Here is a 26,712-nt window from a genome sequence, read left to right on the forward strand (position 1 = left end):
TTGGCTGTAGGAAGCCATACACAACTGTACAAACTTTCCCTTGGGCTAAACTTGCTTTCCTTGTGAAATAAAGTAAAAATAGAAGCTCTAGAATTGGTAAATCATCAGACAAAAGCACAGACTTTGGAGAAAAAGATTGGAATATGGGCAATATAGTTTAGTGATTAAATGTACAGACTATAAACCCAGACAGATCTGAATTTTTAATCCAGTTCCAACATTAGTTGTTTGAGTGACCCTAGGGAAGTTGCACAACCTCTATAAACTTCAGTTTTCTAATCTGTAAAATAGGGATAACAGTATCATCTACATTGTATACTTGTTGGGAAGATTCAGTGAGATTGTGTATGAAAAGTGCTTAGCACAACGTCAGGCACAGCGGCAGTACTTGATAAATGGTAATTAGTCTGCTGCTGGTGGTAGCAGTGGTAGTGACAGTGTCGGAGGAGGGCAGTAATGATAGTGGTGCTGATGGTGATAGTGAAGGTGGTGGTGATGATGGTAGTGATAGTGGTAGCAATGGTGATTGATGATAGTGATGGTGATGGTAATGACGATGGTGGTGGCAATGGTGATGATGGTGTTGGTGGTAGTGGTGATGGTGATGGTGGTGGTAATAATGAAGATGATGGTGATAGTGATGGTGGTAGTGGTGGTGATGATGATAACTGTGATAGTGATAGTGGTAGTAATGATGGTGGTGGTGGTGGTGGTGATGGTGATAGTGATGATGGTAATGGTGGTATTGATGGTGATGGTGGTGATTGTGATGGTGGTGATGATGCTGGTAGTTGTGATGTTATTGCTGAAGACAATGATGGAGGTTGCAGTGGTGGTGATGATAATAATCATGAAAATGATGATACTACCAAGGAGCTTAGCATCTGTATAGACAGACAATGAGCTTACTGTAATAAAGAGTAAATTCAAAACCCTATAGGTGTTTTTTCTTAATGGACAAAGAGTTCCCCTAAACCAGTTAGATCAGTTAAGAAGAAAAATTAAAAATCTGAAGACACAAAAAGATTTCTATGGTCTAAATAGGAAAGTCTGAAAGACTAGAAAAGAAAGAAAAATAAGACAGAAGATTGCCAAAAATGAGTTCTTGGCAGGGGCCAGGGGCGGTGATAATGAAGTTCATTTGCTGTTACTCCATTTTCTCCTTGCTGAAGGATGCACAGAACCTCCAGCATCTGCAACCCCCGAGACCCAAATTCTGTATTTTTGCAGACATCTTTTGAAAATAGTCATAAAATAGCTAACTTGCTGTCCTGTTCAGGGTGATAACTAAGGTAAAAATGCATAGCCCTGTGTTTGAAAGTGTTGTCTTGTAAAAGGAAATCTTTTAGGATCTTTGGTCTCCAAAGATTATTTCTATGCTCTGGATAATCAAACCCATACTCTTAAAAGTTTGCTGATCTGGCTGTATCATTTGTTGCCCTGGAAAAAAAATGTTTCACTGAACATCTCTGTATTCCTAAAAGACTCAAATGCTTATAAAATGTCATTGTCAAACAGATGAGAGACATTAGCACTTTGCTCTTCAATATGTGAGAAGGCAGAATAAATTCCAAGTCATCTTTGGATTCTTAATTTATACAAGAAGTCTCAGAAACTTTGACTATTTTGATTCTTAAGAGCTCTGGTGGTCATGTCATATTTGAAACCATGAGTTTAACTCATCAAGAATATTAAAATTTTGTTTCACAGCAATGATGTTAAAGCCATTTCAATTTATTACATCAAGTTGATGCCATTTTTGTTTATCAAACCTCTTTTTTCATAATTTCTTACCAGAATCTAAAATATGGATAAGACACTTCAATGCTGTGGTAGATGACTCCATCAAAACTCGGCTTGGTGCACAGTGAGATTTTTTAGACTATATCTCCCTGATTTGCCTGATTTCTTGTCTCTGGTACCTATATTCTGAACTGAATAAAAGTGGTTTCATACATTTAAAACATTAGAATTTTATGTAAAACAACAACAAATGGCAAACAAATTCAATCAAGAATCCAAAACAGAGAAACTGGACTTACAGGTTGCCCTCTTGGTCCTTGTCGACCGTGTGGGCCTCTTTCTCCTGCGTCACCAATCTCTCCCTTTTATTATAAAGAGAAAATATCTAATTAATTTTCTTCTATGAGTTTATGCAATTTTGTGTCATTTTCCTTAGAGATTTTACAGTCACTGCTTTCGAGTTTTGGTAGCATGCCATACAGCCTAAGGTAAATACTTTTCTCTAGGCTTTGTTAAATATGGATGACTAACAAACACTGTAACAATTTTGGTACCGAAAATTAGCAGCACCGGGTATGTAACATCAATTACAGAATTTTATATTGCTATGCCTTTTTCTAAATTTGGATGTGCACATTTATATTTGTGGTGAATCCATATGTATATCTATCTGTTGATACATCTTTGTCTACTTGTACATGTGACTCATTTTCCTATATGTTCATCTATATGCCTTGCCTTCAGTCAACAGCATCATCAACCATATCAGAAATGTATGCTGGAAGTGATGATATAAGTAAAGATTTGTTTAAGAAAACCCAAGGGGTTCTCTCAAGCTACAATCAAGAAAGTGCGTGTTCTCTGACATTTACCTTCACTCCTCTTGGTCCAGCTTTTCCTTTTGAACCATTTGGCCCTGGAGGCCCAGGATTCCCCTGCAACAAGACCATGGCCAAAATCACCACCAGGGCCACCAAGTTAACTATCTGTCTCTCTTGTTATTATTGAAATAGTCTGTAACTGGTAATACGCTCATGAATCACCTTAGAGATGGGAGTTTAACCTTTAATATTTAATACAATTAATTAATTCTATCCTCCAACATACAAAATGCATAATATACACACACTATGGGCTGGGGGTTTAGGATAGGGGAGCGGGAGGCCACATCTACCACATACTGAGAATTGAAGGAATCATTTCTATGCTACAGGGTGAAACATTATTTGATTAAGACATGAGGAAAACAAAAGCCTAGGCTTTCACCTGCTCCAAACTGAAGATATTTTCAACTGAGATTGACAATAATATAATCAGTTATAAGGCTAGATTTTTTTTCCTGATCAAGGCAGAAAAATAGCAGAACTATTGCTTTGGCCATCTTTGAGCTGCTATTTTCAGTTTCCTGATGGAGACTCATTCCTGACTCTAAGCATGCTGCTCATGTTTCTAAGCCATCTCAAATGCTCATTTCCTCAGGAAGCCACTCTAATCATCCGTCTCAATCTATCTGAGCATCCTATGAACCATCAAGATATTAGGTGGGGAGTAAAGCAGGCAGTAGAAAGAACCAAGTTGGAAGTCAGTTCAGACACTTACTATCTAGATGACAAGTCATTTAATTCCCCTTAGCCTCAGTTTCCTTATCTATAAAATTGGTATAGTAATGCTTCCTTACATATTTGTGAGGAGCAGATTAGTTATTTATAATTTTATATGGTACTATTATTTCATCTTCTACTATAGCTAAATATGAACTTGTATTACATACCCTCGAGGTTTAAACCCATATCTCATTGGTCACTATATTACCACAACTTACTTAGAGTAGAAGAAGATACATAGCAGATGATCAATATCTACTGCATCAAATTAGCTTTTCCAGAAATTTCTGAAATCCCCATATCCCAGAACAAACAGTGTGGCTTTATGTTACTTATCCAGGAACACTCAGGGGTATGAACCAGCCAGTGTTAGTGAGTAGCTGCATTGTAGCTGTTTTACAAACCTACCTGAGCACCCACTAAGCCTTTTTGTCCAGAAGTTCCTGGTGGTCCTTGTCTTCCTCTTGGTCCCTGATCCAAGGATGAAATTAAAATGCAACCAATTTTTAAAGAGTCATTTATATTCCATGTAACCACAAAATCACCTTGGATGCCAATGGAAGCACAAATTAAGGTGCCCTGACCCATCACTCTCTCGTTTATCAAACTTTAATCAGGGAGCATCTGCACTTCACTCACTTCAAACCCACGCCATCTGAAGCAGAGGGTGTGAGTCCTCAGTGTCTCTATTTTTAGCAATCTTTCTGGGTGAATCTGATGAGTACTAAAGTTTGAGAACATTGCTTTTATATTTGAATTCACTAAACTAATTTTAAATCCTAAAAGGGTGATGAAAGGGCAGCGAGGCTATTGATCTCCACTGAAGAATGAACCTTTTCCTTATACACACAAGGGTTAAGGACAAGGGATTGTGTTTTCGATTTGATCAAAAGCCAAGGGTGCATTTAAGTAGCTTAATCTCACTCACTACACTGCTGGGGATTTGCTCATTTTCTCTCCAATCTATTTCACTTTGCTGATTTTTGACACTTTAATATTTTTCCAGCTTTTCTGAGAAACACTTTCCTATTAGAAGTATTGATTGACCATGGCTTCTACTCTCCTAGGTGAGGTATTGACAATCATCTATTTAAATAGACCATCACGCTTGCATCCCAGCGGGAAGGTGAGAATTAAGGAGAGGTTTTATTGATTATCTTGCTCATGGTTCCCAGCATGACTTGCTTCACTTCCAGTCAGCTGTGCAATGAAGTGGGTATAGACAGGAAAGCAAGGACATAATAGTGGTGGAGGGTCCTGAGCCAGTCATCAAAAAGAAAAGGGGAAAATATACATCTTTTAGTTGCTTTCCCTTCAGTTCAGATACTATTTTCCATCATAAAATAAGTATAATCTCTAATTACACGTTGACTACCATTTTTTTTCCTTAGTTCCTTTAGCAAGTCTAAGAGCAGCAGATACCTTCTGAAATTATCATCTGACACTCATAGGATTTTTAATTATGGAGAATTATTTGATATATTAGTAAAATTTGTTGTTCTGAAGTTCTTCAATTTGAGTATACTTAAAAACAATTTGTTTTTTAAAATAAATACATATAATGTGCTCCAGAAGGGCTATAGAATGACAGATTTGGGTTATGCTTAGACGATGCCGAAAGAACAGGTTGAAAGTTTAAATTTCCAGTTATCATTTGATAACCTAACAAAACCCCACTGGATGAACTTCCTGAGGACAGGACCCTTGCCTTAATAGTATGAATGTCCCAGGTCTATTAGCAGTTCCCTGTGCATAACAGATACTCTGTAAACACTTTACTGATTTTTTCCTACCAAATTGAATGATGGGGTATCACTCTGTTGCCCAGGCTGGAGTGACGTGGCACCATCATAGCTCACTGCATCCTTGAACTCCTGGGCTCAAAGTGACCCTTCTGCCTCAGCCTCCCAAGTAGCTGGGACGAAAGGTGCACACCACTATGCCAAGATATGAATTCAATTTTAGTAAATTAAATAATATTTGAATACACAGCTTCAGAGGCAGTAATCAAGAGCACTGATTTTGTAACTATACTGCCTGAGTTTGAATCCCAGCTTTATCACTCACTAGCTGTGTGACCTTTGCCAATTTACCTAACTTCTCCATTCCCTCTTTATTTTTCTCCTATAAAATGAGGATAATAACCTGCCTCCCACTGAAGAATTAAATTAGTTAATACAAGTGCTTTAGGCAGTGTCTAGAACATAGAGGTCAATAAATATTAGCTATTGTGGTTTAATCTTTTCAGAAAAGGGGTTATACAATTTTCTTTGGGAGGCCCTGGAAAGGAGGCATCCAAAGCCATTCTGATTTATGTTAAATTATTATCAAACAATGAAGTTAAAATTTCAAACAAACACCCTTCAGCACTAAAACCAAGCTCCCAGATACAACCTGTGAGCCTGGATACCCAAGCTCTCCTTGGTAACCCTGTTCACCGGATTCTCCAGGCACACCCTGTCAAAATGAATAAAACTTATAGTGAGTTCACCAGCCATCTTTAGTGTTCTTATTGAAAGCAACTTTTCCTGCAATATATCACTTGAAACCACAAGAGAAAAACTCAAACAAGATTTGACTGGTTGTGATCAAGCCTCTTAGGAGATGAAGTTGAAGAGGAAACGTGGGTATTTACACTTATCTTGGGAAAAGGCAAGACCAGATTCTTAGGGCCTTTCCCAGTCTTTGCACATCTCCTTCCAATGTCTCAGCTAGTGATGGGAGCAAAAATACTTTGTTTAAATAACCCAAACTCTTATTTTGTGTAATAACTGGTTCCTAAACAGTCCTTCCTTTTAAGGCACATAGACTCAACATTCAAGGGCATTAAGGTTTTTTATTTCATGCAAAGAAACTCAGAATGTTGATCACAGCAATAAATATGACACTCTGAGACAAAGGCACAAAAAGTGCTTGGGAAAATAACGGGAAAGTGGCTTTAAAACCCTACAGACCTTTATGGCAAGAAGCTAGCTCTCTAGGCGAAGGATGAGTTGTTAAAATGATTCATTCTATAACTGATTTAATTTATCCCACAAATTAATATTTTCATTTCGCAGAAAAGATATGTTTTCCAAGATTGAGGACAACATCCATTTTGTGAATTGTTCTGCCTTCTTTTTCATGTTGCTCACATGTTGACCAGATTACTAATTATTCATAGATATGCAAAGAGCAAAAACTTCGAAGTCAGAATTTAATCAATATGTGGATCAATTACCTGTGCTTCGTCAGTTTTTGAAACTATTCAGTAGTTCTATTAATCATTCCTGTTATGTTATTCTGCTGTTTAAGAGTTGATTTCTAGATTTATAAATATGAACCAAATTTTAAAAGGAATACAGCTAGAAATTTTGAACCAGGTTATGAAATGTGGTCTAATTTGCATATCACATTAGTGATATTCATATTGCAACATTTATAAAAACAATGTGGCTATATATAGCAATGTTCAGACTCTATCATAACTCTATGCTTATACATTTATATTAAGAAAATAATATGAGTGGAGCAAAAGTGAAAAGAAAACAAAAAACCTATAATACACATCTCTGACGTTCTTCACATCAATTACCACGATACCCAACGAAACAGAAATTACCTAGATGCTCAACATAAGAAAGATTAGTAAATCATGGTACTTCAATAGAGTAAAATATAATGTTCTAAAATGATAATAGGGAGATTTGGAAACAGGAAAAAGCAGAATATAAAATGTTATGTACATTATAATAATCCTTTATTTTTTATACAAGAGAACAGAAAAACATGAAAATACTTGCAGAGGGGTGGTGGGTTTATGTACCTTTAAAAAATTTAATAATATTCTCAATTTTATCATAAACAGCAAATTTAAAATCTTGCCTTATTGCCAAAAAAGGTATGCATCAATTTGTTTGGCATAAATATAACCTTTTCCATAAATAAAATTATACTTACAATTCCACTTTATTATACATCTTGCAAAGGCCAGCAGATCTAATTTTGTAGATAATACTGAGCCAGATTTTCCCAAAGTCCAAGGAATGCTGTAATTTGGAGTTATGGGCCTATATGACCAGTGCTCTAATGTTGAGTCAACTAGCAAACCACTGACATGGTGGATAAACCCAGTTCATCCTGAAGCCTGCAAATACTTGTAATTATATCTCTTATTTTAAAAATCAACTATACTATAAGGCCATAGTCAGCAAAACAGCATGGTACTGGTATAAAAATAGGCATATAGAGCAATGAAACAGAAATAAATGAAATAAATAATAGAAATGAAAGCCCTACTCTAAAATATTAGGATATTAGCTTCTTTTCAATCTAAATGAAACATTATAGCAGGGTGGGGAGGAGGCAGAGAATCATATAAACTTTCCCTTTTTCATGAAAAAAATTGCCATGGAAACTTTCAGGGAACCTCATGCAACCTCAGACAGCCCAGCCAGCACTCTCCTTGACCTCAGAGAGAACAATTTAAAGAAGCCATAAAAGATAGACAAATGGGACTATATTAAACAAAAAGCTTCTGAACTGAAAAAAAAAAAAAAAACCAATAAGCAGAGTGAAGAGACAACCTGTTGAATAGGAGGAAATACATGCAAACTATTCACCTGACAAAGGACTAATATCTAGCATATACAAGGAACAAACAACTCAATTGCAAAAAAAAAAAAAGCAATCCCATTAAAAAATGGGCAAAATATCTGAACTGACATTTCTCAAAAGATATACAAATGGCCAATAGGTGTATGAAAAAATGTTTAACATCACTGATGATGGAAACCACAATGAGATATTATCTTATCCCAATTAGAATAGTTTTTATCAAAAGCGCAAAAAACAACAAATGCTAGCAAAGATGCAGAGAAAAGGAATACATATTTTTGGTAAGAATATAAGTTCGTACAGTCATTATGGAAAACAATACAGAGATTTCCCAAAAAGTTAAAAATAGAACTACCATATGATACACAAATCCCACTAATGGGCATTTACCCAAAGAAAAGAAAGTCAGTATATCAAAGGGTTACCTGCACCCCGTGCTTATTGCAGCACTGTTCACAATAGCAAACATGTGGAATCAACCTAAGTTTCCACCAACAGATGAGCAGATAAAGAAAATGTGATACATATACACAGTGAAATAAAAGTCAGCCATAAAGGAGAATGAAATCCTGTTATTGGCAGCAACATGGATGAAACTAAAAGTCATTATGTTGAATGGAATAAGTGAGGCACAGAAAGACAAATATCACAAGTTCTGTCTCACACGTGGGAGCTAAAAAAGTTGATCTCATGAGGTAGAGAGTAGAATGATAGTTACCAGAGGCTGAGAAGGGGGGTTGAGGGTAGGGAGAATGAAAAGAGGTTGATTAATGCGTAAAACATACAGTCACATAGAAGGAATAAGTTCTAGTGTTTGATAGTACAGTAGGGTGACTATAGTTAATAACAATATATTGTACACTTCAAAATAGCTAGAATAGAATATTTGAAATGTTCCTAATATAAAGAAATAATAAATGTTTGAGGTGATAGATATCCTAAATACCCTGGTGTGATCATTATATGTTCTATGTATGTATCAAAATATCACATGTACCCCATTAATATGTGCAGATATTATGTATCAATAATAAATACAGTAGTCATATGTGTGGAACAAAGAGCAACTCTTTCCATGAAGCACTGACCTTTAATCCTGGCAGACCTCGCCTTCCTATTGTCCCCTAAGAAAAATGGAAAGCAGAGACCTTAGAGAAGGATATAAACCAATTTTCACCCCAGCCTACCATCCTCTTCCACAAACTCAGGGGAAATACATCCCTCCAGCTGTTAACACCTACCCAACGGCCGACATTTCCAGTTTCTCCCTGAGGTCCATCAAAATTAGAACTTCCCTGAAAAGTAAGAAATAAAGGGAAGATCAGAAACAAACAACAACAAATGCTAGCAAAACTTTTTGTCCAATACAGAAGCTACTAGGTAGATGTAGCACTTAAATTTGCACCAAATTAAATTAAAGATGTAGTTTCTTTGTTATGCTGACCACATTCCAAGTGTTCCATAATTCCATATGGCTAGTGGCTACCACATTGGACGGCACAGACACAAGATATTTCCATGATCTCAGAATGTTCTGTTGGTCAGTGCTCCTCAAGAAGCAAATGGCATTAAATGCTGATGTTTCAAAATATCAGTGTTGTAGACATCTTTCCCCAGAGATTGTTCCTTTGATGACTCCTTACAGTTCACCACGCTGGGAACACAGTCACACATAGTCTCCAACAAGCCACGCTTAACATTTGAAAATATTGGCACTTCTCTTTCTACCTGTATCATTTAGGGTCCTGAGTGGCAGATAGAAACAGAAGGTAGAAAAGTGTCTCTCTGAAGACATGGGTGATCAATATATACAGATGCTGACAGAGAGAGAAAGAGGTTATATAGTCACAGTGAGGAAAGATTCTAGTGTTCTCACTTCTTTGGGGTCAGAAGTGGAAAAATGTGTACTGTCCAGAGAAAAAAAAGAGTCTATCTTTTGAGAAAAATGGAAACCATATGGGATCCCAAGTAGGAGTACTTCAGATAATTATTTCATAAAGTTACATGCTAACTCAATAGGAATACATAAATAGGGAAAGAATGTGAAATAACAGAAACAAAAACGTTTTTGTGCAAAGCTGTTCACCCAACTGTTATTCATAATAGATTAAATTCTGAAACAATTTAAACATCCCACAATATGAGGGAAGTATTGATCAAATTATGGTAGAAACACTTATTGAAATGGAATGCAACAATTAAAACCTATGTTTTTCAAAAGTTTTTAAAGTACATAAAAGTTTGTGCTATCATACCAAAAGTATTTAGCCTGAATCTAGTTATGGGAAAACAATCATACAAATCCTAACTGAGGGGTGTTTAGCAAAATAACTGGTGTACAGTGTCAGTGTCATGTAAACAAATAACTGAGCAAATGTGATGAAAGGGCACTGACGACACAGGACAACTAAAGGCGCCGCATAGTCCTCGGCTGGATCCTGGAACAACAGCAGCAGCCACAGAGGACATTATTGGGGTGTTACGGACTCGAGGTTTGTGTTCCCCCCAAAATTCATATTTTGAAATCCTAACCCCCAATGTGATGGTATGAGGAGGTGGGGCCTTTGGAAGGTTATTAGGCCATGAGGGGGGAACCCTCATGGTGGGATTAGTGCCCTTATAAAAGAGGCTTGAAGGAACACTATAGCTCTCCTTCCGCCATGTGAGGTTGCAGCCAAGAAGATGGCTATGAACCAGGAAGCAGTCCCTCACCAAACACTGAATCTTCCAGGACCTTGATTTCGGACTTCCCAGCTTCCAGGACTATGAGAAATAAATATTTGTTATTTAAGCCACCCACTCTATTAATTCTGTTACAGTAGCCCAAACTGCCTAAGACATGGGGCAAGTGGGAAAATTTGAATATGGACTGTGTATTAGAAAATAATATTGGCCGGGCATGGTGGCTCACGCCTGTAATCCCAGCACTTTGGGAGGCTGAGGCGGGTGGATCACTTGAGGTCAGGAGTTCGAGACCAGCCTGGCTAATATGGTGAAACCCCATCTGTACTAAAAATACAAAAATTAGCCAGTGTGGTGGCGGGTGCCTGTAATCCCAGCTGCTCTCAGCAGGAAAATCGTTGAACCCAGGAGGCGGAAGTTACAGTGAGCCATTGCACTCCAGCCTGGGCGTCACGGTGAGACTCCATCTCAAAAAAAAAAAAAAAAAGAAAAAAGAAAGAAAGAAAAGAATATTATATAACTATTGAATTTCATGAGGGTGATGATTATATTATGTTTATATAGAAGAATATCCTTTTTCTTAACATATACTTGTTGAATATTTAGAGGCAAAATGTCATGAAGCCTTTAATTAATCCTCAATTAGCTCAGCTACACACACACAGACCCCTAAGTATTTGTATAAAGAGATATAAAGCAAATATAGCTAAAGGATAAAAATTGGTGTTTAGACTTAAAACTACATTTTTCTGTAGATTTGAAATTTTTCAGAATGAAGAGGATAAAAAGTAATAGATTCATCATGGACTATTTCAACAACACAGAGAATAAAATTAAGGTAAAGAAACACTAGGGGCTGGCATGTTGCTGCTACCGACAAGTTGGTTTTTCTCTCTCCTTTCACTTCCTTTCTTTCTTCCCTCCCTCCCTCCTCGTCCTTCCTTTCTTCCTTTCTACATTCCTTCTTTCTTACTTCTATTCCTTCCTTCTTATCTCTCTTTCTTTATTCCATACAAGGGAATAGATACAGGCTGACAACTCCACAGCCTCCACCATAAGTGAGCTGAAGGCCAAACCCAGTTCTACTAAATACTGAAAAAAAATGTAACCCAATCCTTCTGAAGGAACTGAGGGTGCTGACAATGGACACTGTGTCCCATGTAAAGTGCACACACTCTCAGCCATAAAAGAGAACTAAATTATGTCCTTTGCAGCAACATAGATGCAGCTGGAGGCCATTATCCTAAATGAACTAATGCAAAAATAGAAAACCAAATACCACATGTTCTCACTTATAAGTGGGAGTTAAATCTTGGGTTCACACAGACGTAAAGTTGGGAACAACAGACACAGGGGACTCTGAAAGGGGAGGGAGGAATGGGCAAGGAGTGAAAAACTTCCTATTGGGTACTATGTTTACTACTTGGGTGACAGAAGCCGAAACCTCAGTACCGTGCAATATACCCTTGTAACAAACCTGTACATTATCCCCTGAATCTAAAATAAAAATCAAAATTAATAAAAAAGAAATACATAATTTTGGCAATATAGAAATATTCTACAAATTTGGACTCACGTTAAATACAGGGTTGTAACCTGCTTTTTTCACTTGATATTACATCACGGATGTTTTCCATATCATGAAATCATCTTCTACATTATGTTTCATGGCCTAATACTATTCCACTGTGTGGAAGAGCATTGTTTACATGAACAATCCTTTATTATTAGATATTTAAATATTTTCAATGTTTTACTATCTTAAAAATCACTGCAATGACCATCTTTGGAGCTAAATCTTTGTGTTGCACCATGATTAGCTTAGAAGTGTAGTCAATGAATACATCCCTTTTTTTTTTTTTTTTTTAATTTTTTTTTTTTTTAGACAGGAGTCTCGTCTGTCGCCAGGTGGGGACTATGGGTGCCCGCCACCACCCCTGGCTAATTTTTTTGTGTTTTTAGTAGAGATAGGGTTTCACCGTGTTAGCCAGGATGGTCTCAATCTCCTGACCTTGTGATCCGCCTGCCTCGGCCTCCCAAAGTGCTGGGATTACAGGTGTGAGCCACCACGCCCAGCCGACATACACATCTTAAAGCTGTGGCAGACTCAGTTGGTGGCCTATAAAACAGGTCCTCCCTTCCTCTGTGCTAAGAAAATCTGGTCTTTTTAGTTTTGTTTGGAGCAACGACATACCTGGCTCCAAGGGATGAATTACGACAGGCCTAAGCCAACTGTGATGATCCCATTTCCTTTTGTTAGAGACTTGCTTTCTCTGGATCTCTTGAAATGGGGCAAGGGCTGTTAGGGAGCACAGGGCCTATTTTAGCTAATGAGCTATAAAGAGAATATTGCTGGCAGTAATTTGATGAAAGGAAAGCCCCTTTTCTCCTGACATTTTATATAAAGGTGAAGACAAAAAAACACTTGGAGCTGCTAAACCTAGGGACCGAAAGCTGACACGTTGAGGACGGCAGTGTGGGAGGAAAGGCGCTGGGTCCCTGACGACATCACGGAGGCTCGATGGGACCATAAACTGATGTGCCAAAGTTGTCATCACCTATCCCTGGATTATAAAACACATTTATTAGCTAAACACTGCTAGTCAGGCTTTCTGTCATTGGTATATTTAAAAACATTAAAAAAAAAAACAGTAATCCTAACCGATGACTGATGTGCATTGCCTATTGCCTCCCAGAAAGGTTATATCGACTTTCATTCTCCCCAGAAGCGTTACTTTCTCACTTCTGACTGGTATGATTGGTTCTCCATGCTTTCTCCAATATTAGGTATTTAATAAAATTATTCTGCTTGCTCAGAAAGAATGCTTCATCAGGAAACCCTCTCCATCCAGATTGCAACATTTAATCCACTCTTTGGTTCATGTCAGAAAGGAGCCGTTGCCCCCCTAGAGAGCTGTCTCCCAACAGCACGTAACAGGCTAGAACAGGGGTGTCCAATCTTTTGGCTTCTCAGGGCCACATTGGAGGAAGAAGAATTGTCTTGGGCCACACATAAAATACACTAACACTAACAATAGCTGATGAGCTTAAAAAAAAGAAAGAAAGAAAGAAAGAAAGAAAGAAAGAAAGAAAGAAAGAAAGAAAAGAAAAAGAACAGAAGAGAAAAAAAATCTCATAATGTTTTAGGAAAGTTTACGAATTGTGTTGGGCTGCATTCAAAGCCATCCTGGGCCACATACTGCCCCTGGGCAGTGAGTTGGACAAGCTCAGGCTAGAATGTCAGCATTTACCAGCTGCAGGCTAATATAGCTGGTGGGAGTGATTTCTGTTATCTAAGTCTATTCAAAGAATATTTAGTTACCACCGTTTTTTGGTCCAGCATGGGAGCAGAAACCATGGGGAACACAAATAGAATATGTCACGGCACTGCCCCAGAGGGTTACAATTTTTGTTTGCATGTACAAGTTAGGGATCTGGTGCTCAAGGTTAACCCTTGGCTAAACTCAGCGATGGAGACCTCAGAAAGCTGTGACCATGCGGCTTCTGCTGTGGCTGCGGTGCTGTGATGTACACAGCGCTGGACAGTTTGTCTAGAGGCCTGGGTTCCTTCCCAGCAGTAAAACCTTGAGCAAATAAGAGAACCAGTCTGAATAGACAGATCATGATCTTTCTTCTCACAACAACCACAACTCATGGAAGCTTTGAAATGGTTTCTCTATCTTCCTTCCCTCCTTCCAGATGAGGAAACTGGGGCCCACATGAGTTAAGGGTTGCTGTCCTGCTGCTCCCTTAGCTCAATTCCATAGGCGACTGAGTGGCTATTCACAGGGCTCTCTGATGTCAACTCACCACAGGACACCCTCTCAATGGGGTTTGTCCAAAACAACCGCAATTAACAACAGGATGAGATTCTTGCAGCAAGTCATGCTGGTTTTCTCACACAGCAACATAGTAATTATCTTGTTACAAACTGTATTTAACTCAGGATCTAGACATATATAAAAGGAATGCAAACTAGCTAGAGAAGAGAGCCAGTGTCCTATAGTTTTGTCAAAGGATGAAAAACTGGAGTTCAAAGTAATAGAGGTTCCTCTCCAGCTGCAAACATTTCTCTATGCAGACCTCATGCCTGGAAATTAGGAAAGATATGAGGACTGAAGCACTTGGGTTATTTTAGTCATTTTTCAGAATCATACATTTTAATGTCTGGGACATGAAAATCTAAAAATGGCTACCAAGAAGTTAACATCGATCAAAGTTAAATCTTTTTGCTTCTGTGATGCCTTCTATCACAATGCTTCTAGTTTTCAGAACTAGGCAAGGATTTCACCTTAAAAAATGGCTAATACCCAGTTCACATCGATCAGCACTGGCTGTGACAGAAAGCAAGCCAGCACTGTAATGACCCTGAGTACCTTTTAAATCAATACATCATTATAAAGATAGAGAATTTAGAAACTAGAAATATCTTAGGCATTATTGAGTCTGGTGCTTTCATTTTGGAGATGAGGAAACCAAGGACAGATGTAATGTTGTAGGAGTTAGGATTCGTATAGAAAAATCAACCATGAATTAAGTATGCAAGGACAAGGATGTCAGTGGAGATTGGCATTCGGAGCTTCTATCTCCATAGACAGTGGATTCCCACAGGCTTGCTCTCTGGTTTTTTATGCTGATCCTACCAGAATGCCCAAGTCTTCTGCCCCAGCTAGCATCTGTTCCCACGTAGCCCCCCAAGGAAACAGAACATCTTACCTGACGCCCACGCCTTCCTTTTTCTCCCTTAGGGCCTTGGATATAGCTATTAGTTCCAGGATCCCCCTGAGAAAATAAAGGGTTCATTACCTCAAATGGACAGAAAGGAAAAGAAATTATAGGAAGAATTATTTAAAACAAAACAAAACAAAAAAATAAGGTAGAACTAAAGTGGACCCTTTTTATTGTCTGGGCCTGCTCAAAAATGTTAGACATTTAATCCAATTAAAATTCCAATCTTTTTAAGAACTCAACTTTTCTATAAGTTTTCCCTCAAATCTCTTATTTGTTGCAATACTAAGATAGGGTGAGCAGATGCTTTATTAATGAATAATTAATTGCTCATTGCCTTTGTGTCATGAGCAAACAGTTCTCCAGTCCCTGGAATTAAAGCAGCAGAAATCCCCCAACATCACTCACAGGATCTCCCCTTAACCCAGGCTCTCCACGCTCTCCAGGTTGTCCTGGCGGTCCTGTCAAGCCCTTAAATCACAAAGAAAAAATGTGTCACTTTAAAAAATCACATATTGCCTAGAGAGAAGAGAACATTAAGAGGGAAAATAAGAATCAAATGAAAAGAGCAACTTAGTACTTGAATTTTAAAGCATTCACTGCCAAGGAGGTGAGATTGAAAGGTAAAGAAGGACATACTTTTATTGGTTATCTGCCATATGCTTGGACCTAGATGTGTATTACCTCATTTAGCCCTCACAACTCAGGAATTCACCAATTTGCATTATGCAGGACCTGAGATTCTAGGAAGTTGGGCCCAGGTCTCCCTACCATCAAATTCCTTGATCTTTCCACCCCTTGGTGGTGCTCCACACAGAAACACATGTTGTTGTTGTTGTTGCTTAAAAAGGGGGTGGTGGTGAGGAGGGCTTTCTCCATCATGAGCATGGGCAGCAGCGGTAGAGCAAGATCTCATGAAAAAGAGAAAGGAGAGAACAATGTTTCCAGAGCTCCTGACTACTGCAGATAGGAAACAAGAGAGGTGAAGAAACTTGCCATAGGACTATGACATGATAAGTAAATGATGCTTCTCTTAAACCCTGCCATGATCTGTGCCATTCCTGCGTAGTAGCGCCCACAGAGCCATGAACTGGGGAGAGGCTCCACCACAGGTGCCTTCCTCAGATGACATCACATGCCTGGAGCCGGAGGGTGTGCGTGATTGACAGATGGGATCACTGTTCTAGCTTTCAGACACAAAGGAAATAAAATGTTCTCTAGACTCCAAAAGAAGCCACCTCATAATCTTACTTGAGATGCCTCCTTATCTCTTTCCTGGCCTAATATAATAGTAAAAGGGAGCTAGATAACTCTAGGTTCCAATCCTGCTATTTAATTTCCTACATTGGTAAATTTCTTTGACTTTTCTAAGACTCCATTTTCTCGCTTGTGAAACAGATGTGCCTAACTTATGGAAACAGTGTAGGGATTAAATAGAAGAATAAATTCAAGTGTTTAGGCATACGGTTCCTATTATGATTCACCCTATTTGTAGACCCTCCTTTATCTGACCCAGTCACTGGACTTTCAGAGTAATCTTCCAAACCTACAGCTTCCAACATGTGTCTTCCCTGCCTATAAACCTTCAGTAGCCCTTGATTACTCAGTAGAAACAAAACTCCCAAACGTAGCATTAAATTGACTACAAATTGCCCTTTCAGGCTTTCTCCCCACTCTTTATACATTTTATTTTATCCTCCACTCCTATGAAATTAGGATCCTTATTTTTCCAGACCTATCCTGATTTCTTCTAACTCTAACCCTTTCCTTGAGCCTTTTTCTTAAGCTAGAATACCCTGTGTCTCTCTCCCAGTCCCTCTCACAGAGGTCTGAGTGAAAAATGTCTTGATTTCCTGCATTTTCTGGAAAGCTGGAGTCCTCTCCACCCTTCAGCACCTGCTCATATAGAAGTTGTTCTCTTGCCCCCCTCTCTCTTCCTTAATTGTTACCTGTCTTTTAAATTTCATCCCATCTCCTCCTCAATGAAGCCTTTCTGACTACACAGGCTGGGTCAAATCCCCTGTCATATTCCTCTCCATACACTTATCTCTGCAGTAATATTATATCTATTTCCATGATTATTTCATTCATGTCTATCTTTTCCCATAGAGACCAATCCTAAGGTATAGAGCCCATGTCTGTTTGGTTCCCCATTCTAGAATCATGCCTTGATTACAATAGATGCTCAACAAATTTTGGTGATTGATCAAATGAAGAAAAGGGAATGTATTTTCGTTTCCTCTCCAAGTCACTGTGCTCCCATTGATTCTTTATTTGCACCATTGTTACATCCTGTAGCTTATCCTATCTCATATTATAGCTTTTCCTGTACCAGTTGTATCTCCTGCACACTCAATAAGCTCTTTGTTGGTCAGAGCCATGGCTTACGTATCTTGGAACCCTTTTTTGTATCTAGCTAATGTCCCACATGTAGGGACAATAAATACTTGACAGGTGTTTATTGAATTTAACTAAATTTAGCTGAAACTGAAGGCTCTCTGGTGTTAAGAAAGTATGGTATCTCCCACCTTCTCCAAAGTCTGATCCATAAACTTCAAGTTAGAAATTAAACCTCAGTAAAGAGCCATGTCTTCTGACTCTCCCTGTTTCACCTATCAGGAATTCAATCTACATCACTAATTGTGCACCTTTGGAGTAAAAGCATTACTCTAATTTCATGAGAAGTACAAAGAAGCATAAGCAAATAAATTACACCCTTTATGTCTAATCCTATCAATCAATAGAAGCTGATTATAGTACTGTGTTAAGATGGATCCTTCAGCCATGTTGGATCCCATAAATGGTTAGTATGTCTGCCATGGGCATAGGAAGGGAGGGTTGTGGGACATATGCTAGGTATCTGCCATCCCTTAAATGGAAACAGAATTACCATCAGCAGGAAGTGTGTAATCACTGTCAAACAGATAGTACAAATAATTTCAAGGATGTAGAGAAGGCAAAGATCACTACAAACTGACATGCCAAGGAAGCTGTTGTGAGGAAGAAAGAGAGGAACTGGGCATTGAAGAAAAGGTGATATTCAGATTAAGCACTGAATACAGAACCAAGAAAAAGGCATTCCAGGAGAGGCAGCTGGCATGAGCAAAGACACAGAGGTGGGCATGCATAAGCAACATTTCAGAGACAGTGAGCCTGGGAAGACATTTCTTGACAGAGATTTGTAAAGAATGTGGTTGAAAGGCCTTGGATGTAACACTAAATCATCAGTGGCAGGGAGCCATGAGAAGCTTGTGAGATGGGAAGTAACATGATCACTGTTCTCAAGCATAAAATGTTAAATCACAGGACTTACTTTACCCATTCTACCATCAGCAGAGTCAAACCTTAGGTGAAGCTTCCAAACAGCTATCTCATATTAATTGCCCTTTAACTCTCCATTTAACTCCATAGGGTTTAAGAAACTAGATGATTTTTTTCCCACAGTTTCTCACAGCTTAAAAATAAACTATCCATATCAGGTTACTCAATAGGAAAATGAAAGAATATCATCATACTTTACCTGATTTCCCCTATTTCCTTTTTCTCCAGATGACCCTGGGATTCCGCGATTACCCTAAAAAAAGAAAAATGAACATACAGAGAACCTGCCTTTTATTAGTCCCACCAAAATTTTTCTTTATGTATTTTCACAATTCTAGCCAAGAGTAGAAAGTACCTTTACTACTCTATTTCTGACAATGTGACAGGTTAGATGTTTGAATAACCCTCCCACTGAAAATTTAAAATTCCAGATAAATTAAAATATATTTTATATACATTAAAAATCTAATTTAAGGCCGGGCACGGTGGCTCATGCCTGTAATCCCAGCACTTTGGGAGGCCAAGGCAAGTGGATCACCTGAGGCTGGGAGTTCGAGACCAGCCTGACCAACATGAAGAAACTCTGCCTCTATTAAAAATACAAAATTAGTCGGGCGTAGTGGCACATGCCTATAGTCCCAGCTACTCAAGAGGCTGAGGCAGGAGAATCACTTGAACCCGGAAGGTGGAGGTTGCAGTGAGCCAAGATCGTGCCATTGCACTCTAGCCTGAGCAACAAGAGCAAAACTCCATCTCAAAAAAAAAAAAAAAAAATCTCATTTAAAAAATCCTTATGGTTCATAATAAAGAGAAAGCAAAAATGCAGACAAGTAATAGCTCATGGCTGTCCGGAGGGCTTCTTGTAATTGTGTGTGTGTGTGTGTGTGTGGTGTGTGCGTGCGTGTGTGTGTGTGTGATGTGTGCGTGCGTGTGTGTGTGTGTGGTGTGAAGGGCCTCAAACTGACAATTTATTTTAGGGTGGTCCCAGAACGTAGTGCCACTAGGAACACATGACAGAAGCAAACAACCTCAACTCAGGCCCTAATGATGTCTCACAGATAACGTTCCATCAAACAATGAGTTTAAATCAAAAGTCACAACACACGTGAGGGAGATGCCATGAAGGAGAAGGCAGCAGAAACAACATACAACAAAATCAGACTGCAATGACTGCAAATATTGGGATTATAATATACTGAATATAAAATGAGTATATTTAGTATGTTTAAATAATTAGAAGAGAATGAATAAAATAACCAACTATGAAAGGCGACCAAGTAGATTTCAGAAAGGATCAAATAGAACTACTTGAAGTGAAAAATATAATTAAAATTAAAAATTCAATTGACAAATTAAATATTATATTAAACGCGAGTGAGGTGAGAATTAGCGAACTAGAAACTGAAGAAATTATACAGAATGCAGCACAGAATGACAAAGAAATAGAAATATAAAAGAGCAGTTAAGAGACATTGGGGGCAAAATGAGAAGTTTTCACAAATTTCTAATTAGATTTCTGCAAAGAAATAATACAGAAAATGGAAAAATAAAATTTCAAAATGATAATTTCAAAATTAGGCACTGAAGATTTCCAAAATCTATAAGAAACATAAACACTCAGATTCAAAAGACTGACAAGTCCAAAGCAGAATACATAAAAAGTAATCCACACCTGGACACATCATATTCAAACTGTCAAAAACTAAAATCAAAGGGAACATTTTAAAGCAGCCTTATACATTTTTAAAAGTTGCTTACAAAAGAACAATTACTTTGACATATAACTTCTTAATGGCAATAATGAAAGGTAGAAGAAAATAGAAGCCGAAAGACTATGAAATTACATTTTCCTTTTTTTTAATACTCTGAGCAGCAGCACTTACGTATTTTTTCCAAGTCTTTTCTTTTTTTTTTTTATTATACTTTAAGTTCTGGGGTACATGTGCAGAACGTGCAGTTTTGTTACATAGGTATACACGTGCCATGGTTGAAATTACATTTTCACAGTGCTGAGAGAAAGTAACCATCAACCAGAATTGCTTACCCAGTGAACTATCTTTCAAAGAGATTTTCAGGAAAACAAAAACAAGAAGGGTTTACAATGAACTGACCTTCATTAAAGGAAATTCTAAAAGCTGTGCATTAAGCAAAAGAAACATGATTTTTTCATGTTCTTTTGAAGGTATCAATGACTACAAGGAAGGCATCAGTCAGATGAGAAAACATGAGGGTAAAGCTGGATAAGCATTGACTATATAAAACAACAATCAGAATGTGTAATTGGCAGAATTTAACAAAAACAAGATGGAAATAAAATACAGACAATAATATGTAATATGGGAGGCAGTTGATTAAAGTTTCTAGAGTCCTTGTATTTTGAGGATGAGGAAAAATACATAGATTAACATTAAACATTGTCGAGTATGCATGTTAAAAATTCTAGCTATTCATGAAAAGCTGTACTCTCTACAAGAGTATCAATGCCAGGTTAATAGAGAGGAAGACATTAAATGAGAAACTTCTGCACCTGTTCTCCATCCAAGCCATCAACTCCTTCCTCACCAGGGTTGCCCTGTGAAGCAAAGGAAGATCAGAATCTTAGAGACAAGAGAAGCAGGTGTATGTGAATATTTCTTTGATGTTAATTTCCTTGCTAATATTTTTTCAATTGACACAGAGTCTAGACTCTGTAACACTTATATACTGCACCCAGTTACTAAAAAGTAATGATTATTTTCTTCCTGAAATAGTTATTAGGGTTATATACTGTTTTACCTCATAGCTTCAGGTGCTAAAAATGTATATGTATTTTTTAACCTCAAAATTTGAGTGGATAAGAAAGACTCCCTTTAAACTTTTGCACTTGGAACAAGTAGCTTTTTCACAAGACCAAATGAAACACTGGTTGTCGAATGCTAAAAATGGTCTTTTTGTCATTGACCTTCTTTAAAAAATGGCAAATATGCCTGAATTAATTAATTTAATGGAAACCTGGTAGTTCACAGATTAATGAGGAACTAAATGAGTGTGGGTGCATGTGTGTGCATTTTGGGAGATAAAATTTTAAAAAAGAAAGGAAGTGAAAAAGCTGAGGCTAATTAGGAGATAAGAGTAAAACTGGGCAGTGGCATGGTGACACCTCATCAAATATTCCATCACTTTCAAATTATGGGCCCTTCATTTTGCCAACTAACCCAAAATGACCAATAATATTTCATTATAAAGAATCTTTTAAAGAAAAAGCCAGAGTTTCACAAGCAAAATAAAATGCATTTGCATGTGTGAAATAGTTGATTTATTCCTACTGTCTACAAAAGAAAATCAAGTTTCAGACATTTTTTTAACCAAAGCACAGCTGAGTTATACACAAAATAAGTATACCAAACTCTTGGACTAGAATTACATGGCATATTTGCCACAGGCCACAGGAGGTTAATCGGTGGTACCAGAAAACATGAATAAGGAAGCTCCATGAGCCCTTGTCTGTCTTGTTCATCACTTTGTAACCACTCCCTAGGATAATGTGGGGAACAGAGTGGGTACCTAATAAATCCTTTTTGAGTGGGTGAATCAGCAAATGGATACTATGGTTTTGAATCTGAATGTAAATCATTCCCTTCTTGTGCCAACTCCTTTCCTAACAACCTCATCCCAGCACTCCTCTTCCATCTGACACCCAACTAGACCAGACCCAGCCCACCACACCCTGGATTCAGGACCAACACTTCTAGACCATCATGTGATGAATACGGTGGCCCAATTCTTATATAGAGTCAGCGAGGATTGCAAACAATATGTCACTGCCTTAAACCTGAAATACATGTCTTACAAATAGTCACTCATTAGCATGGAAGTTTGGCTATTAATATCATCTGACAAAATCTCTTGTCTAAAAGTCTGAAGCCTCACCTTACTCAGGCAAAGAAATGCGATTGAAATAAGTATTGCATTTCCCAAAGAAACTGCTATCCAGTTTAAGAAGGATAAAGGAGATTACCTACCTTCTCTCCTGAAAATCCTCTTGCTCCCTAAAGTTAGAAAGAGATCAAAAGAATTGAGCTTGAATGAGATTTTTAAGCCCTTGTTTCATTTAGGAAACCATATGTTCTCTGGTTTGAAGAAAATACAATTACAATATTACATCAAAATGAAGATGACTTGTCTGGCAAATGTGGTGGGCATTACAGCACCCTGGTTACTACTACCCTCCTTTGCATGGAACCTGGAGAAAATTGCACTTTGCAATTTCTCACATAGTAGGAATGAAAGGGAACAACAGTGGCCTGCCTCTCATTAAAATGATGATATTTTTCAAACAAAAGTGAGAATACATTGGCTAGCAAGCATGAGAGGGCTTCAAGGAACAACAGGAAAAATTAATTGAAAGAGTAATTTGATAGGTATATAGAACATGGACATTGTGGTTAGGAAAACTCACTTTAGGATTCTTAGATTGTAGAATTTTTTTCTTTTAGTTTATTAAGGAAGATTCTCCAATCCTGGACAGTTGAGGGACATTTAATGCAACCAGCCAAAAATGTACCTGTATCCCTTTAGCCTTTAAAACTTTAGTGTTCTCACATGGACACAGGGAGGAGAACAACACACAGTGGGGCCTCTGTCAGGGGATGGGGTTAGGGGAAGGAGAGCATCAGGAAAAATAGCTAATGCATGATGGGCTTAATATCTAGGTGATGGGTTGATAGGTGCAGCAAATCACCATGGCACACATTTACCTATGTAACAAGCCTGCACATCCTGCACATGTACCCCAGAACTTAAAATAAAAAAAAAGAAAACTTTAGTGTTCTCAATCCTACTTCCAACCACCAGCACCTGTCACTCTTTTCTGAGGGTTTTTTCAGGGACCAGGGCCTGCTCTACCCACAAGCAAGACAGACCAAAAGTGCTAGGAACTAACACCTCCTGGAAGCCGCTGTTAACTAATCCTTGATGAGATTTGGTGTATAAATACCCCAGCTCGCTCACCCCTTAACTGGGGTATGTTGAGATGCATGTTCAACTCTGGGTGCCAGAGTTCTTCAGTAGGATTAAGCTCCATCTACCTACAGTGGTGATCTGATTGATAATGAACCCTTTTCAAGCCTCCTTTCCTCCTTATCTCACTTCCTTACTTCCCTAATACTTACTAGAATTATCTCCCAGTAAAATCCAGAATCTACAATGAACTCAAACAAATTTACAAGAAAAAAACAAACAACCCCATCAAAAAGTGGGCAAAGGATATGAACAGACCCTTCTCAAAAGAAGACATTTATGCAGCCAAAAAACACATGACAAAATGCTCATCATCACTGGCCATCAGAGAAATGCAAATCAAAACCACAATAAGATAGCATCTCACACCAGTTAGAATGGTGATCATTAAAAAGTCAGGAAACAACAGGTGCTGGAGAGGATGTGGAGAAATAGGAACACTTTTACACTGTTGGTGGGACTGTAAACTAGTTCAACCATTGTGGAAGTCGGTGTGGCAATTCCTCAGGGATCTAGAACTAGAAATACCATTTGACCCAGCCATCCATTACTGGGTATATACCCAAAGGATTGTAAATCATGCTGCTATAAAGACACATGTACATGTATGTTTATTGCGGCACTATTCACAATAGCAAAGACTTGGAACCAACCCAAAGGTCCAACAATCATAGACTGGATTAAGAAAATGTGGCACATATACACCATGGAATACTATGCAGCCATAAAAAAGGATGAGTTCATGTCCTTTGTAGGGATGTGGATGAAGCTGGAAACCATCATTCTCAGCAAACTATTGCAAGGACAAAAAACCAAACACCGCATGTTCTCACTCATAGGTGGGAATTGAATAATGAGAACACATGGACACAGGAAGGGGAACATCACACACTGAGGCCTGTTGTGCGGTGCAGGGAGGGGGAAGGGACAGCATTAGGAGATATACCCAATGCTAAATGACGAGTTAATGGGTGCAGCACACCAACATGGCACATGTATACATATGTAACAAATCTGCACATTGTGCACATGTACCCTAAAACTTAAAGTAAATAATAATAATAATAATAAATACTTGCAATTGACTCTTTTTCTCAGGCTTTACTTCTGGAAAACCTTTAATCTGAGGAGGAGCTAAGACTCCATAGCTATGTTGAAGAGTTATGATTTTCCTCAAATTCAAGAGATGAAGCCAAAAAGAGAAAGAATCCCACAGCTCAAGGTCACACTCACCTTAGGTCCCCTCATACCAGGGCATCCTTCCTCACCTCGGAGTCCAGGAAGACCCCGGGGGCCTCGTTCTCCCTATGGAAGAAGACGACATGAATGCACTCAAGCAACTGTCTCTGTCACCACCAGTCAATTAAAGCTAGCAATAAGGACCTTCAAAATGACCAAAATATGACTTGGTCCTTACAGTTGCTTTTACAACCTCAAAGACCTGCTCAGGTCACCTGCAAGGCACTCAGATTGTTAATCCATCAACTGCTGATAGAGATGACTCCAAATCACACAAACCCAAACTATCTGCATTTTTTAATCAATTCAGTTAAGCTGTATGGGCAAAACTTCAGAATTCAAATAAAACAGAAGGTCTGTCTGAACATTTTCTTCAGTCAGCTGAAATTGGATGGAGGTTTCGTTGTGGTCCCTCAAGGAATAAACCATCATTTGACCCTTTCTCTTCCAGGTGAATTCTTACTTAGGTATAAGTCCTGTGTCACCTCCTCTCCTGAGAAGCTTTTTCTGTTGACCCCACCCAACTGTCCCTTCAGTTTCCTTGAAGTATTTGGAGGATACAAATCAGTATATATCATAGTGAAATGTGGTTTTACACATCAGAATCTCCTGCTATATTGTGAGGTTCATGGAGACAAAGACAATGTCTCATTTCTTTATCGCTGCATTTCTAGCCCCAAACACAGCATCTGATATCATACAATAGACATCCAACCAGGATTTGAAGAATGACTTACTGAATTATATTAATAAATATAATCTTTTCATCTAGGCATTAGATTAGGAAGGGAATGGTAGATATCATGCCTTTTGCCAAGTTGATTAAATATTAATTGGAAAGCACTGCACATCACATGAGCTTTAATCAAAAGACAATCTACATTTGTAATATCTAACTTTGACTTAATTAGGTTGATAACTACATATGCTATTCAGGACAGTAAAAAGACACGAGAAAATGAGAAAAACTATGGATCTAGAATGAAAGGGCGTGTATCTGAGTCCTAGTTCTGCTTCCAGCCTGTTGTGTGAGCTTAGACAAAAGCACAAGATCACAGGATGCCATGAATCACAATTTTCACCACTTATAAATGTGAATCTAGATAATACTGACTCTAGTCATCTCATAGGATTTTTATATTGAATGTATGAGATGCTGTATTGGAAATACTTCACAAAGCACATGGATTGAACAAATGAGGTGTTTTATACTTAGATAGCAATAGATAACAAGAAAAGCACAGGTTCTGGCATCAGACAGACAGTTTTGGACACATCTCCAACCCTCTCCAACCTTAACAAGTCACTTACTCTCTCTGAGTTTCTACTTTCACATCTGTAGAACGAAAGTATTAACACGTACTAGCAGTGTTGTGATGACGATTAAGTGTGATAATACATACAAAATGCCTAATGCAGAGCTTCACACACAATAGATGCTAAATAAATGTCTGTTTTCCTCCATTCTTCCTAGTCTATTTGTATTTTTAGCTTCAATGTGTGGTATTTTAGCTTCACCTGGAAAATGCGATCCTAAAATATCTACTGTACTATATTGCAATGTATAGTGCTATCAGTTGTGAATAATTGATTGTTGTGTTTATTAGAAAATAGTTTATATATACAAAACAAATGTTCTTGATAGAAGCAGAGACATCAAGGAAAAATTTATTTTTTGACAAAACTAAAAATAAACCCACTCAGCATGACTACTATTTAAAAAAAAAAAAGGAAAATAACAAGTGATAACAAGTGTTGGTGGCAAGGATGTGGAGAAATTGGAATCTTTGTCCACTGTTGG

General features: G+C 38.0%; 1 protein-coding gene across 1 annotated transcript in view; it reads right to left on the bottom strand.

Moving 5' to 3' along the window:
- Positions 1 to 26,712, bottom strand: part of LOC116462088 (collagen alpha-4(VI) chain-like) — a 90,855-nt gene that overhangs the window by 32,059 nt on the left and 32,084 nt on the right. The window contains exons 14-25 of the mRNA XM_058433735.1: positions 24,906 to 24,977; positions 22,676 to 22,702; positions 21,202 to 21,246; positions 18,874 to 18,927; positions 15,762 to 15,824; positions 15,342 to 15,407; positions 9,185 to 9,238; positions 9,032 to 9,067; positions 5,742 to 5,804; positions 3,756 to 3,818; positions 2,616 to 2,678; positions 2,043 to 2,105 (exon numbers count right to left, since the gene is read on the bottom strand). Coding sequence (XP_058289718.1) covers positions 2,043 to 2,105; positions 2,616 to 2,678; positions 3,756 to 3,818; positions 5,742 to 5,804; positions 9,032 to 9,067; positions 9,185 to 9,238; positions 15,342 to 15,407; positions 15,762 to 15,824; positions 18,874 to 18,927; positions 21,202 to 21,246; positions 22,676 to 22,702; positions 24,906 to 24,977 — 669 coding nt within the window. The remainder of the gene's footprint in view (positions 1 to 2,042; positions 2,106 to 2,615; positions 2,679 to 3,755; positions 3,819 to 5,741; positions 5,805 to 9,031; positions 9,068 to 9,184; positions 9,239 to 15,341; positions 15,408 to 15,761; positions 15,825 to 18,873; positions 18,928 to 21,201; positions 21,247 to 22,675; positions 22,703 to 24,905; positions 24,978 to 26,712) is intronic.

The sequence above is a fragment of the Hylobates moloch genome, unplaced genomic scaffold (genome assembly GCF_009828535.3).
Source record: "Hylobates moloch isolate HMO894 unplaced genomic scaffold, HMol_V3 SCAFFOLD_22, whole genome shotgun sequence".
Classification (NCBI taxonomy): domain Eukaryota; kingdom Metazoa; phylum Chordata; class Mammalia; order Primates; family Hylobatidae; genus Hylobates; species Hylobates moloch.